This window comes from Gorilla gorilla, chromosome 7, assembly GCF_029281585.2.
Source record: "Gorilla gorilla gorilla isolate KB3781 chromosome 7, NHGRI_mGorGor1-v2.1_pri, whole genome shotgun sequence".
In the NCBI taxonomy this organism is placed as follows: domain Eukaryota; kingdom Metazoa; phylum Chordata; class Mammalia; order Primates; family Hominidae; genus Gorilla; species Gorilla gorilla.
The window spans coordinates 18,260,680-18,276,898 of NC_073231.2; the positions used below are offsets into that span (position 1 = coordinate 18,260,680).

The following is a 16,219-nucleotide window of genomic DNA, read 5'->3' on the forward strand; positions in this document are numbered from 1 at the left end:
GAGTGATAGTAGTGTCTTTTATTCAAATGCGGTGTCTCTTTGTGGGATCCTGGAAGGAAGCTGGTCACCAGGAAGACCAAGCCATGACTAGAAGCTTTGGACTGACAGCCTCACTTTCCAATTTCTAGCAGGATGTGGGGGTGGGAGGATTGGAGTATATAATTAATCATTCCTGTGTGATGAAGCCTCCATAACAATTCCAAAACTATGAGGTTCAGAGCTTCTGGGTTGATGAACACATCCATGTGCTGTGAGAGTGACAAGCCCCAACTCCCTGCCCTCTGGACCCTTTTAAACCTCAGCTTACATGCCTTTCATCTGGCTGTTCATTTGTATTTTTCAAAATACTCTTTGTAATAAATCAGCAGTAGGAAATAAACTGTTTTCCTCAGTTCTGTGAGCCAGTCTAGTAAATTAGCAAATCCAAGAAGGGGTCATGGGATTTGTAGCCCACTCAGACAGGAATTGTGGGTAACCTGGGGTCCTATCACTTGTGACTGGGGTCTGAAAAAGGGAGAAATGTGTGGGAATGAGCCCTTAACCTCTGGCATCAGTGCTAATTTCAGTTGGCATTGAAATGGAATTAAACAGTAGGACATGCAGCTGGCATGGGAGTATTGGTTATTGTGGAGAAAAACTACACATCTGATCACAGTGTTGAGTGTGGGTATAGAAAAAAACTGCATTTTCCTTATTTGCCCCACTATTAAGAGAAAGAGATTACCAAATTCAGGCATTACTATGGTTGGTAAATGGCCTAAGAATCTTCTGGAAATAAGTATTCAAGTATTTGTTTGCACACATATCTGAACCATCCAAAACTTTCTTGGAAGTTAAAGTCATAGAATAGGTATGCTTCCCTGAGCTGAAGGCACTCATTTGTGTTCTGTTTAGATTTAATATCAGGAAGTCTGCATGAGGAATGTAAACGGTTGTTTTTGTTTGTAACTAATATCTGGAACAGTGTGTAGAGATGCTTCGACAGCAAAGAAAAAAGCTAATAGTGACTCTTTGGGGGGAAAAGGTTTCCCGTGAATACTGTTTTTGTCTTAGTTTTGGAAACAATGTGGCACAATGTCACTTACAAGATATGTACAATATTGGACTGGATATATTGCTAAAAGTTAACAAAGTCCATGCCATTGCCTCAAGTCCTCCTGGATTAAGAGATAAGGTAACAAGGAAATGAAGAAACACATCAAATAAGTAATGATTAGCATGTGTTTATATTATTGTATATATATTGTATTATATTCACCATTGCATATATGTGTATTTTTGTGTGTAATTTGATTATGTATATGTAGGGGTATAAGTTTGTGCACATAGTAGTTTTTTTGGTCCTATCCCAAAAATCAAATCAGAGGGATTCTAGAATGAATAAACTATTAGCTAATTGTTTGATAAACTGTGGTGATTTTATCGTTAAAATTCTTCAGTTTTATTAGTCATATATTTAAAAGGGACAGTGTGTCCAGGTTTTCATTAGAGAAGCATTTTATCCAGTATAGATATATGGATTAAGCTTAATATTTTTAAAACATACATCTTAATATAATTGATTTTTAAAATACAGAATTGAAAAGGTCTCTACTAATACTCATACCCCTCTTCTTTGAACTATTTTTAAAAACTCAAGAAAATAAATGAAATGATATCATGTAAGTTTTTATCCTCTTTGTTTTGACTATCACCTTTAATCATGGTTACATAGTAGCACCAAAATTAGGACAAATTACAAGAATCACAGGAGAGATCTTAAATTATATGAGCTCATTGCATGCTTCAAAAGGTCTCATTTCAGAGAAAAAAAGGTTTCCAATTGCCAAAACTTTGCTGCATTTTCTCTCCCCCAAAATATACCCCAATTAAGTTCCATCTAAACAAAAGATACAATAGACTGATTTTTGAATAGATATGTTATCTACAGTTTATAGGACAGACAGTCCATTTAAATAGAAAAAGTGATTTTACATAAAGCAAGATAGAGTACAAAAGCACAGCTTTTGTAATTTTGGTAATATTGCAATTTTACAAACATGTTGCATAGTATGTGTAAGAAAATAGTTCCATTTTTCATATATCTATATATACAAGAAAACATTTACATGAAAGTACAAAACAAAATAAATGAATAGTGGACCTGATTTAAAGAATTGTATAAATAACGAGACACTCAAACTCCAGATTACATATCTCCGTTGTTAATGAATGTCCTTGCCCATCTTTAACCCTGTTTGGCTTTTATTTATAAATACGCAAACAAATGAGATATTAAGACTGAAAAAAACAAAAAATAACTGCAGTTCATTATACCTCATTTCCTTTAATGGTTTTCATTGGCTTTCTCAAAATGCAGAGCCACCTCAGTTAACAAACAATTAAAAAATAGCCCTCTGGTTCTACAAGTATTTCAAATTTTATTCTCCAAATAATGTTCAGCAAGCAGTGAAAGTTGAAACTCAGCTGAGTAGATCCATGCTGGGCCCATTTTGGGATACGGTCTTTGTATATAGGTTTTATGAATACAAGGAGTTTGTTATGCATGTATAAAAGAAAAGGGGGCCACACTAATGATGTTTCCCTTCTGAAATAAAAGCATTCCTTAATTTCTACAACTCAGGATCCTCCAAGAAGGATGTTTACTACCTCATGTTATAATTATAAGCCCCCCTATTCATTTGAATAAATTAGTAGGAGCAGCAGTGTTTTAGAGTTAAATACAATAGAAATCCCATTCTTTGGTCTTTGACATTTAAACAACTAATAAATTTCAGTATAAAACAACATGAATAACAGTGTTCAATTAAGTTATTGATTAGTTTATGATTATTTAAAGTGAATACAAATGCAATTTTCCTTTGTGATAATGATATTTTGCAGTGTTCATTACTGTAATATACACCAGTACATAGAGCAAATAATTTCTCCATATGTCATTAAATATGATCACATGAACAATTCTTATTAGACCACAGCTATTTGAAGAATTAGGTGACAAGACCTCACTCATATAAAACTCAAATATGAATTTGGCTTTGAGGATTTTATAGAAAATTTGGCCATTAAATACTGTCAATGATTTTAATAATTTAATATTCTTATATTGACATTCTCTGCTATGAAATATAACACTCATATGCATTAGACGCTCTCCAGGCTATTGCTGCCTCATACAGAGATACCATGTTTGCAATGAAATAATTTATTAGGAGTTTTATTGTATCAAATGCTATTTTTGTAAAACGAGGCATTCTCCGATTGAGTCATTCGATAGAATATGTAGGAATTTTGAATGGAATAAAACACTTCAGCAATTAACCTCTGTGATCACATTCAAAAGATCACTGCTTTTTAGTTTTATGGAGGTAATAATAACAGAATGTTTATATTTGGTTAATATTTCTATTAATTTCCTAAACAGTCATTTTGAATAAGATCCAAATGCATTATTTTCCTATTTAACGTCAACCATATTACTGAATCCTGTTAACCAAGCATGATTTTTCCAAAGGAACCTTAATGTTCAAATGTTAAGAGTGTAAAAGGGAGTATAAAAGAGAGCATAGGAAGTAGCGTGCCAAAAAGGTTTGTATTTCAACTTTTATAAGCAGCTTTTTAAGGTGCAGAAGGAGATCACAAATGCTAGGTCAGATATGGCTACTTAGCCTAAGATTTATGAGTGCTTCCTTAAATGAATCAGAAAAATTTAAAAATGAATGTGACTAATGGAAATGTCTAGTTTGATATACCCCTCTCACAGATAAGTGAACTGTGACCAACGCAATTAAATATATGTCTTAAGTAGGTAAGTTCACATGACTAGTCAGGGGCAGAACTAGAACTGGAATTGCTGGCTCCATTTTCCGAGATTTGAAGTACCGTAATCTAAGATTCCTAAGTTACAGTAAAATTTGAGGTGTATAATTGTGTTAAACTCTTAGATAAATAATTATGTGCCAAATTATAAAGCATATCACTCACAATAAAATATATATATTTTAGACATAAATGTATGTATGTGTGTGTATGACTAATAAGTAAGTACCGGATAGAAATTTTGGAAATGTTGAACAAGGGAAGAAGTAGGTAATTTGGAAGTTTTTTGTTCTTGCTGTTTTTTTTTTTTTGAAGTATTTAATTGAAATCTTCTGAAAAAGAAAAGAATAATGTGTCCTCTTTGCATCTTTCCTTTTGATCCCCCAAACCTGAATTCAGATACATCTCGGTTTATCCATTCCTGGCAAATAACTTAAATGCTAGCAATACTACCAACCTCTTTTTCTTCTTCCGTTTGTTCCTTCCTGGAGTACACTGAGTATGAAGCTATTAAGATATGGGTAATAAGATAGCTTAGTCGCATCCATGTAGTACACTATAAAGGACTCATTTTTCTCAGTGTCATTTGGGGAAGATGAAATTTATATAAGTAAACTGCATTTTATTTATACATATTGTAACATAAAGATGGTACTGGGAAAACATAATCTGTTAGGGTAGTGTGCAATTAAGGGACCACTATATTTTTTTAAAAAAAAATGCTTTTTTTGTCTTTGAATGTGGAAAACGAGGACATTTGGGGCCATTCTTCTAAGCCTTCACAATAGGCTTGATCTCTCTGAGACAGGGATCTTGGCTTAGATTCAGAAATCTGAAACAGCTAGTCGGATAACTTAAAGCAATTATTTGGTGTTGAATAGGAAAGCCATCGCTATCACTATATTTTCTACTGTACTGAACCGATTTGTTATATCATCTGGATACAGTCTAAAGCTCTCAAGCTTGTAAGTTACTTTTGAATTGTGTCTATACTTCTCAGAATACATTTGAATTAAAAATACGTCAGTCCCTCACTGGAATTGGTTTTTACATCTTTTTTTCTCACTTTTTTTTTCATCTTTTCTCCTCTTATGACATATAATTTAAAATTTCATTTTCCTCTTTTGCCTTTTGTAATTTTGTAATTAGAACTTGAATTAGAACTTGAAATTAGAACATGTTGGAACAGAAAGGAACCCCAAGAGACTATTATATTCAATACGTTTGCTGTGAAGTTGAGAAAACTGAAGCCTGGAGAGATTCTCAAACTGCCTAAAACAGCTCAATTGATTAGTAGAAGACAGCTGAGATTAGAAACAGGGCCAGTTCCTAATCAAAAGAATTATTCCTATTTGACTTAGAAAGTTTATAATTGTTTTAATGGAAGGATGATTAGAACTTGAATATGTCTTAAATTACTACATAATGTTTTCCTTAAAAGTCCATAATATAGTGATTAGCACACATAATTTCTCAACATTTCTTGTATTATACTTTATTTTGCAAAGACCAATGTGAGATTTCTTATATTAAATTCTCTTATTTTAATATAAATTAAACTCTTGTGTTATAACTTTGTAAGCAATCGTATATCATAAATTCTTATTTCAATATTGATTTAAAAAGTTATATAATAACACCCAAATATAATCACATTTTATTTTAAAAATAATAAATTAGCCTTTGAACCCTTCTGCTGAGTACAGTGGAAATGAGCTTTTTCCGTTATTTGATATGCTAGGTTATGCAAACAAGATAATTCTGGTCAAACGTTTCACTTTTCTTCTTGCATTGCCAATATTTCTACTTTCACTAACCACATCTTTTGCAACAAGTTCTAATCTCCCAGTTCACTCTGAGCTGTAGACACCTGAACTCCAAAGACTCTACAGCCATTAATCCCCAAAAGGAAGTTTCAACACAAATGTTGATAGTGTGCATGAGGGAGAAAAACGTTTGATTGACATGTGAAAATTCAGGACTTACCTTATAGTAATTAAGTCATCTTCCCATAATAGGAAATACTTAATACAGTTTTACATTCTTTCTTTGTAAGTTTCAAGAATTTGAGTTAAGGGGCGCTGTGATAAATGAATATTCAATATTCTGCAGTTGTTTACTAAGAGGTCATATACAAAAATAAGCATTGGAAAACGAAAAGAACTATAATTTTTGAGGTCAGGGTAGCCTAACGATCTAATAAAAGTAAATATATGTTAACAGCTGAATAGAAATGGGACTAAATTCCCTAAAATATGAATCTAGTGAAGTAAACACATTTTCAATATTTATTAGCATTTGTCATTTTTACTGTTTAGTCAAGAAATTTTAGTTAGCTTCTAACTTCTTTAAATCTTAACCTCCAATAAAAAATAGATGGAGAATAATTCTGAAGATGATACCCCAATGGAAACAGAATTTATTCTCAGCATTATGCATCACATTAGTATTATTTATTTAGAGGATGTTTGAATTTTAGCAGTCAGAATCAAGTGCAGAGTGAGTGGAGCAAACAAAAATTATACTATTAAAACCTAGGTGTAAAGGATAGCATGTGAATTTTTTAAAAATGATCTATGGATTTAATACCGTCAACATATCCTTCTTAATCCTGTCTTATATTGCAATAAAGTAGATGTTTTGTTAAAAGCAAATACATCACATGCAGTAGCCATGTAAATACTATATAAGGCCATCCAGATCTGACAAATGACATTATAATGGCATTTTGTTAATTCTGTAAAGGATATATTGCTGAGTGCTTTCAAAATTACCTAATGTACAAAATTCTAGACTTAGTAGACAAAGAGTAACAGCACATTGAAATTAAAGAAACAGAAGGAAAACTCAGGGAGAGATTCTGTATTGTTTTGTTTTGTTCTGTTTTGTTAAAAACCATGTATTGAATTTAAATTTTAGTAAAGCAAGCATTACATAATGCTTTAAAATTTTAAAAGTCGGGGATAAAAGTTTACATCCAAAAAGATGAATGGAAAATTGTGCTTTCAGAATGTAGAATAAGTTTTCTTACAGGGTTAACCATTTCATCTTGCCATTGGATACTGGGAATTTCATTTATGTAATGTATATATGTGCAGTTCATATCCAGGTCCTGCAAAAATCTAAAACTGTGTGCTTCACTTCGCGTAGCAAAGGCACCTATGTTATTCTCCCTTTCCTTTCGAGCAAAAGTCATGATCCAGTTTTCCTGCTGACGACACTTTTTCCACTGCTGTGTCAATCACACCCTCTGTGTTGAGCAGTACAGTAAATCACAAGAGAAGGTGGTGGCGAATCCCTGCTCACACTGGAAGTTGCTCTGTGGACCATTCGAAGAAGCTCTGGACTGATCACAAGGGAAACCGAGCAGAACTGTGAAGCAGACGGACAGGAACAAAAGGCTATTCTGGTGTGAGGAGAAATCAGTCACTTCAGCTCCACAGGCAGATGTTGCTACTGGACTGACAAGTGGAACCTACTCCTGCTGGAGAAAGGTAAAGTTTGCCACTGGGGCAGACGCAGAGTTCATACACTGTCTGTCGAGAACTTGAGGAGCTGGGTGAAGAAGATGAGAAGGAGCCAGTTGGTAGATTTCCCAGCTTGATTGTCTCTGCATTTAAAAATATCTATGGGAAAAAAGAAATTGCATTTTAATTCATTTTAGAAATCTACATTTCTCAGAGCATCGAGTAATCTACATCCCTCCTCAACATGGTCTAATAAGGAAGTCGACACAACAAACAATTCTATGGTTTAGCTGCCATGCTTTGTTGAACAAACAAATTACATTCCTACAGTAGAGTCCAAAATATCTGCAGCTATCTTCTCCTTTGGGAGATGGTGCATTCTGACAGAAAGCCCTCAATCTGAAAAGCAACATCATACAATACGCTTAAGGGGCCAACCCAGTTACTTAAACACCACAGAAAATTAATGATTTTGACAGTCTCTCAATTTAATTTCTTAATCATGCCTGGTGTACAGAATATGCAAAGAAATAAGGATATCAATAGATATGACAATACTGAACAGGGGGCAATTAATTTTAAAAAAAAACAAATCTCAGTGTATTTTTTTGGAATATATTCCTATTTATTTATATCACCTTCTATGTCTTTTTTTATATATACCTTAAGTTCTGGGGTACATGTGCAGAACGTGGTTTGTTACATAGGTATACACGTGCCATGGTGGTTTGCTGTACCCATGAACCTGTCATCTACATTAGGTATTTCTCCTAATGCTATCCCTCCCCTAGCCCCCCACCCCCTGACAGGCCTGGATGTGTGATGTTCCCTGCCCTGTGTCCATGTGTTCTCATTGTTCACCTCCCACTTACAAGTGAGAACATGCAGTGTTTAGTTTTCTGTTCTTGTTTTAGTTTGCTGAGAATCATGGTTTCCAGCTTCATCCATGTCCCTGCAAAGGACATGAACTCACCCTTTTTTATGGCTGCATAGTATTCCATGGTGTATATGTGCTACATTTTTTTAATCTAGTGTGTCATTGGTGGAAATTTGGGTTGGTCCCAAATCCCTGCTATTGTGAAGAGTGCTGCAATAAACTTAAGTGTGCATGTGTCTTTACAGTAGAATTATTTATGATCCTTTGTGTATATACCCACAAATGGGATTGCCGGGTCAAATGGTATTTCTAGTTCTAGATCCATGAGGAATCCCCTCACTGTCTTCCACAATGGTTTAACCAATTTACACTCCCACCAACAGTGTATTTCTCCACATCCTCCCCAGCATCTATTGTTTCCTGACTTTTGAATGATTGCCATTCTAACTGGCCTGAGATGGTATCCCATTGTGGTTTTGATCTGCATTTCTCTAATGACCAGTGATGGTGATCATTTTTTCATGTGTCTGTTGGCTGCATAAATATCTTCTTTTGAGAAATGTCTGTTCATATTCTTCACCTACTTTTTGATGGAGTTGTTTGCTTTTTTCTTGTAAATTTGTTTAAGTTCTTTGTAGGTTCTGGATATTAACCCTTTGTCAGATGGATAGATTGCAAAAATTTTCTGCCATTCTGTAGGTTGCCTGTTCACTCTGATGATAGTTTCTTTTGCTGGGCAGAAGCACTTTAGTTTAATTAGATCCCATTTGTCGCCATTGCTTTTGGTGTGTTAGTCATGAAGTCTTTGCCCATGCCTATGTCCTGAATGCCATTGCCTAAGTTTTGTTCTAGGGTTTTTACGGTTTTAGGTCTTATGTTTAAGTCTTTAATCCATCTTGAGTTAGTTTTTGTATAAGGTGTAAGGAAGGGATCCAGGTTCAGCTTTCTGCGTATGGCTAGCCAGTTTTCCCAACACCATTTTTTAAATAGGGAATCCTTTCCCCATTGCTTGTTTTTGTCAAGTTTGTGAAAGTTCAGATGGTTGTAGATATCTAGTGTTATTGCTGAGGCCTCTGTTCTGTTCCATTGGTCTGTAGATCAGTTTGGGTACCAGTACTATGCTGTTTTAGTTACTGTAGCCTTGTATTATAGTTTGAAATCAGGTAGCGTGATGCCTCCAGCTTTGTTCTTTTTGCTTAGGATTGTCTTGGTTATGTGGGCTCTTTTTTGGTTCCATATGAAATTTAAAGTAGTTTTTTCCAATTGTGTGAAGAATGTCAATAGTAGCTTGATGGAGATATCATTGAATCTATAAATTACTTTGGGCAGTATGGCCATTTTCATATTTTTTAATACTCATAAAAGTGTGTGGACTTTTAATCCAAAGGATATACTAAGTAGCTGATATGGTTTGGCTGTGTCCCCACCCAAACCTCATCTTGAATTGTAACTCCCATAATTCCCATGTATTGTGGGAGGGACCCAGTGGGAGATAGTTAAATCATGGGGGCAGTTTCCCCCATGCTGTTCTCAGGGTAGTGAACAAGTCTGACAAGATCTGGTGGTTTTATAAGGGGGAAACCCCTTTCACTTGGTTCTCTCCTTCTCTCTTGCCTGCCACCACATAAGATGCGCCTTTTGCCTTCTGCCATGATGGTAAGGCCTCCCCAGCCTCGTGGAAGTGTGAATACATTAATTGTCTTTTTCTTTATAAATTACCCAGTCTCGAGTATGTCTTTGTCGGCAATGTAAAAATGAACCAATACAGTAGCTAATCAGCACAGTGAACAATATATAATTATTGTCTATAATTAGATTTGAAGTCTCCATGAAACATATTACCTATGTTCAATACCTACTTTGCTAAATCTTCTAACTTGGAAAATGCTTTATTCTAAATCATGGACTCACCACTTTGAGAGACAGTGATCGTACGGCTCTGACATGCATGGAGAAAGTTTCAGAAAAAGAAAAAAACGGATCTTGAATTTGAGCAAAGAAATAGCTCTCTCCAGCTGTTTCTTGTTTCCACTGATATATAGCTTATGATTGTCTGAAGGGTATCCCTAAATTGACAGGAGTAGGAGAGAATATTCTGCTTTCTCTCTCTTTGCCCTCCCTCATCTAAATTCCATTTGTTTTGTACTAGGACTCTTGTAATAGTCCCCTACCTGGCCTCCCGGTGGCCAATTTTTGTCCTCCTGTCATTGACTTTACATATTCCTAGAGTGAACTTTTAAGAAATGCAAATCAAATAATCTTGCTACACTGCTCAAAACACTCTGATGTCATCCCCCACACTTCAATTGGATCCTGATGTCTTTCCATGGCCCAAAGGCCCTACCTACAAGATCTGGCCTATCTCTCTAACATCATTTCCTGTAATTCTTCCTCTTGCTCCAGTTCTTGCATTTTCTCAAAAATAGCAAAAGCACTATAGCCTCATAGTATTTTTACTATTTCCTCAAACCGAAATACTTTTCTCCAGAGATTTAATGAGTGGGGGGAGATATTAACTGGGTGGTTGTGAAATATGGATGGGATGTAGCTTTCCACTTTTTTGGTGCTTTTTAAATTTCTGAACCATAAGACTACTGCACACTACAATTAAGCCAGAAAAAGAATTCATATATCATAAGTATATATATTTTAGGTCAATTTGGATGCAAACAAATTTGCTCCAATTCTCCAAAGGTCACCTCCTTGGAAATAACTTTTCTAAACACTCTATTAAAATAATGCTAATCTTTCTTCTCTCATTAACAGTTATACTTTTCTCTATAGTAAAAATCCATTTGTAATGTTACATTTGTATTCATTCATTGCTTGTTTCTTCTACTTACAATAAGATCCATGAGGATAGGGCCTGTCTTTGGTTCATCCATATAGAATAGGGCATGGAATTGTAAAGTGCATGAATTACATGATGCTTTTTCTTCACCTTGAACACATCTCTCCCCTCTAAGTTACAAACCCACCTCCCAACAAAGCCCAGTTCATCTGTTTTCTCTTCCATATACCATTCCCTGATGCCCCAAGATAGAAAAACCCTTTTTTTAAAAAAGATTTTTTTAACTATACTTTAATTTCTGGGGTATGTGTGCAGAATATGCAGGTTTGTTACATAGGTATTCATGTGCCATGGTGGTTTGCTGCACCAATCAACGCATCATCTACTTAAGTATTTGTCCTAATGCTATCCCTCCCCTAGCCCCCCCATGCCAGAGAGGACCCAGATGTGATATTCCCCTCCCTGTGTCCATGTATTCTCATTGTTCAACTCCCAAATAGGAGTACATGCGGTGTTTGGTTTTCTGTTCTTCTGTTAGTTTGCTGAGAATGATGGTTTCCAGCATCATCCATGTCCCCGCAAAGGACATGAACTCATCCTTTTTATGACTGCACAGTATTCCATGGTGTATATGTGCCATATTTTGTTTATCGAGTCATTCATTGATGGACATTTGGGTTGGTTCCGAGTCCCTGCTATTGTGAACAGTGAGTGCCACAGTAAACATACGTGTGCATGTATCTTTATAGTAGAATGATTTATAATCTTTTGGGTATAATCACAGTAATGGGATTGATGGGTCAAATGGTATTCCTGGTTCTAGATCCTTGAGGAATCTCCGCACTGTCTTCCACAATGGTTGAACTAATTTACACTCCCACCAACAGTGTAAAAGCATTCCTATTTCTCCACATCCTCACCAGCATCTATTGTTTCCTGACTTTTTAATGATCACCATTCTAACTGGCGTGAGATGGTATCTCATTGTGGTTTTGATTTGCATTTCTCTAATGACCAATGATGAAGAGCTTTTTTCATGTGTTTGTTGGCTGCATAAATATCTTCTTTTGACAAGTGTCTGTTCCTATCCTTTGCCCACTTTTTGATGGTTTTTTTTCTTGTAACTTGAAGTTCTTTTTAGATTCTGGATATTAGCCCTTTGTCAGATGGGTACATTGCAGGTTGCCTGTTCACTCTGATGATAGTTTCTTTTGCTCTGAAGAAGCTGTTTAGTTTAATTAGATCCTATTTGTCAATATTGGCTTCTGTTGCCATTGCTTTTGGTGTTTTAATCGTGAAGTCTTTGCCCGTGCCTATGTCAAGAATGGCATTGCCAAAGTTTTCTTCTAGGGTTTTACGGTTTAGGTATTATGTTTAAGTCTTTAATCCATCTTGAGTTAGTTTTCGTATAAAGTGTAAGGAAGGGATCCAGTTTCAGCTTTCTGCATATGGCTAGCCAGTTTTCCCAACACCATTTATTAAATAGGGAATCCTTTTCCCATTGCTTGTTTTTGTCAGGTTTGTCAAAGTTCAGATGGTTGTAGATGTATGGTGTTATTTCTGAGGCCGCTGTTCTGTTTTGGTACCAGTACCATGCTGTTTTGGTTACTGTAGCCTTGTAGTAAAGTTTGAAGACAGGTAGCATGATGCCTGCAGCTTTGTTCTTTTTGCTTAGGATTGTATTGGCTATGCAGGCTCTTTTTTGCTTCCATATGAAGTTTAAAGTAGTTTTTTTCCAATTCTGTGAAGAATGTCAATGGCAGCTTGATGGGGATAGCATTGAATCTATAAATTACTTTGGGTAGTATGGCCATTTTCACGATAGTGTTTCTTCTTATCCATGAGCATGGAATGTTTTTCCATTTGTTTGTGTCCTCTCTTATTTCCTTGAGCAGTGGCTTGTAGTTCTCCTTGAAGAGGTGCTTCACATCCCTTGTAAGTTTTATTCCTACGTATTTCATTCTCTTTGTAGCACTTGTGAGTGGGAGTTGACTTATGATTTGACTCTCTGTTTATCTGTTATTGGTGTATAATTATGCTTGTGATTTTTGCACATTGATTTTGTAACCTGAGATTTTGCTGAAGTTGCTTATCAGCTTAAGGAGATTTTGGGTTGAGATGATGGGGTTTTCTAAATATACAATCATGTCATCTGCAAACAGAGACAATTTGCCTTCCTGTATTCTTAATTGAAAACTCTTTATTTCTTTATTTTTCCTGACTGCCCTAGCCAGATCTTCCAATACTATGTTGAATGGGGTGGTAAGAGAGGGCATCCTTGTCTTGTGCCAGTTTTCAAAGGGAATGCTTCCAGTTTTTGCCCATTCCTTATGACACTGGCTGTGGGTTTGCCATAAATTGTTCATATTATTTTGAGATACATCCCATCAATATGTAGTTTATTGAGAGTTTTTAGCATGAAGGGGTGTTGAATTTTGCTGAAGGCCTTTCCTGCATCTGTTGAGATAAACAGAACCAATGACAAAAACCACGGTTATGTGATTGATTGATTACATTTATTGATTTGGATATGTTGAACCAGCCTTGCATCCCAGGGATGAAGCCAACTTGATCGTGGTGGATAAGCTTTTTGTTGTGCTGCTGGATTCGGTTTGCCAGTATTTTATGAGAATTTTCGAATCGGTGTTCATCAGGGATGTTGGCCTAAAATTTTCTTTTTTTGTTGTGTCTCTGCCAGGTTTTGGTATCAGGATGATGCTGGACTCATAAAATGAGTTAGGGAGGATTCCCTCTTTTTCTATTGATTGGAATAGTTTCAAGAGGGATGGTACCAGCTCTTCTTTGTACCTCTGGTAGAATTCAGCTTTGTATCTGTCTGGTCCAGAACTTTTTTTGGTTGGTAGGCTATTAATTATTGCCTCAATTTCAGAACTTGTTATTGGTTCATTTAGGTATTCGACTTCTTCCTGGTTTAGTCTTGGGAAGGTGTATGTGTCCAGGAATTTATCCGTTTCTTCTAGATTTTCTAATTTATTTGTTTAGAGGTGTTTATATTATTCTCTAGTAGTTTGTATTACTGTGGGATCGGTGGTGATATCCCCTTTATCATTTTTTATTGCATCTATTTGATTCTTCTCTCTTTCCTTCTTTATTAGTCTGGCTAGCGGTCTATATTGTTGATCTTTTCAAAAAACCATCTCCTGGATTCATTGATTTTTTGAAGAGTTTTTTTGTGTATCTCCTTCAGTTCTGCTCTGATCATAGTTATTTCTTGTCTTCTGCTAGCTTTTGAATTTGTTTGTTCTTGCTTCTCTAGTTCTTTTCATTGTGATGTTAGGGTGTTGATTTTAGATCTTTCCTGCTTTCTCTTGTGGGCATTTAGTGCTATAAATTTCCCTCTACACAGTGCTTTATGTGTGTCCCAGAGATTCTGGTACATTGTGTCTTTGTTCTCATTGGTTTCAAAGAACATCTTTCTTTCTGCCTTCACTTCGTGATTTACCCAGTAGTCATTCAGGAGCAGGTTGTTCAGTTTCCATATGGTTGTGTGATTTTGACTGAGTTTCTTAATCCTGAGTTCTGATTTGATTGCACTGTGGTCTGAGAGACTGTGATGATTTCCATACTTTTGCATTTGCTGAGGAGTGTTTTACTTCCAATTATGTGGTCATTGTTAGAATAAGTGAAATGTCGTGCTAAGAAGAATGTATAGTCTGTTGATTTGGGGTGGAGAGTTCTGTAGATGTTTCTTAGGTCTCCTTTGTCCAGAGCTGAGTTCATGTCCTGGATATCCTTGTTAATTTTCTGTCTTGTTGATCTGTCTAATATTGACAGTGGGGTGTTAAAGTCTTTCACTATTACTGTGCGGGAGTCTAGGTCTCTTTGTAGGTCTATAAGGACTTGCTTTATGAATCTGGGTGCTCCTGTTTTGGGTGCATATATATTTAGGATACTTAGATCTTCTTGTTTCATTGATCTGTTTACCATTATGTAATGCCCTTCTTTGTCTCTTTTGATCTCTGTTGGTTTAAAGTCTGTTTTATCAGAGACTAGGATTGCAACCCCTGCTTTTTTATTTGACTCTCCCATTGCAGTTTATTATTTTAAATATCTTATTCTGCTGATCACTTAATGTGGTATTTTATAGTCATCTTCACATCTTACTTTCCCTGCTAAATACATCCTCCTCAAAGATAGAATCATATTGAATTTTTAGTAATTCCTACCATGTTTAACCCTGCACACACACCTTCTACATAACACAAATAGTTATTCAATAAATGAATACATTATAAAACAAATGAATGGCTGCATTTATCAACAGTATTCAAAGTTAAAAAGCATGATTACAGCTTGTGTTTATTGATGTCAAATGTTGAAATATATTACCCCATAGTTACTTCTGTGTAAGTGACAGGAAAGCAAAGAGAAAGAAATGAATTTGTTCTATTTTTTTAAGATTTGTTTTTCTGATGTGAAAGCAAGAAGTGCACAAAACTAAGCAAACAACAACAAAAACCCAAGGCAATACATTTTGGGGGTATGGATTTTGGGTCTCATTTCTTCTTGCTTGTGATACACTTGTGGCTCTCTTCTCCCCAGGGAATGAGAGATGATTCCTTTTATTGGTTGAGTGGAAGAGGAAATGGGCTTGTGTAGTTCAGTCCCTTTTCCTTACACCTTTTCAGGAGCTAGCATGTGTGCAGAGGAAAGGCATCATCAAGCTCTGAAAATGCCAAAAGTATTCTAGGGGCAAACTCTGAGACTGTGGTGTTTAAGTCTACAGGTTGGGAGTTGAGGTCACCTTGAAGAAATATTAAAAGCTGGTGTTTTGGATAACAAACCTTGAGACATAACACAATTAAGGAGGGGGATATGAAAATCTAATGGAGATGTGGAGAAGAGGGCTCATGTGGGATTGATCAGATGACTGTAAGAGTAAGTAAGGATTGCAGGTGACAGCCTTAGAATCAAGCATGAGCTATGGAGGCCTCATCAATGGAGTAAACCTTGAAGTACTCAAGCCTTATGATGAGTAGCTTGCTTCAGCATAGCCATAATGGTGTTCTCTGGTTGTCCCATCCATTTAGGGGCTGCTTTAGATTGTATTCGGCTATATTACAGTACTTAAAATTCCATAAGTTTATGAGATCCAAACCATAGCTCCACCCATATAAAAAGTCATTTTTTATAATAGATAAATTGATTCATATGGAGTACTTAGAGAAAATGATATTGTCTTGGCTTGAGATAGAGGTATAAGTCATAAGATTAAAGGGGCTGCTATATATTGATTCTTTCCAA

At 35.7% G+C, this 16,219-nt stretch overlaps 1 protein-coding gene across 1 annotated transcript in view; it reads right to left on the reverse strand.

The window, feature by feature from the left end:
* Positions 1-4,742: 4,742 nt before the first annotated feature.
* The window catches only part of SGCZ (sarcoglycan zeta), a 1,168,143-nt gene continuing 1,156,666 nt past the window's right edge, over positions 4,743-16,219 (reverse strand). Inside the window, exon 8 of the mRNA XM_019031865.3 lies at positions 4,743-7,445. Within this exon, the coding sequence (XP_018887410.1) occupies positions 7,251-7,445 (195 nt within the window). The 3' untranslated portion in view covers positions 4,743-7,250. The remainder of the gene's footprint in view (positions 7,446-16,219) is intronic.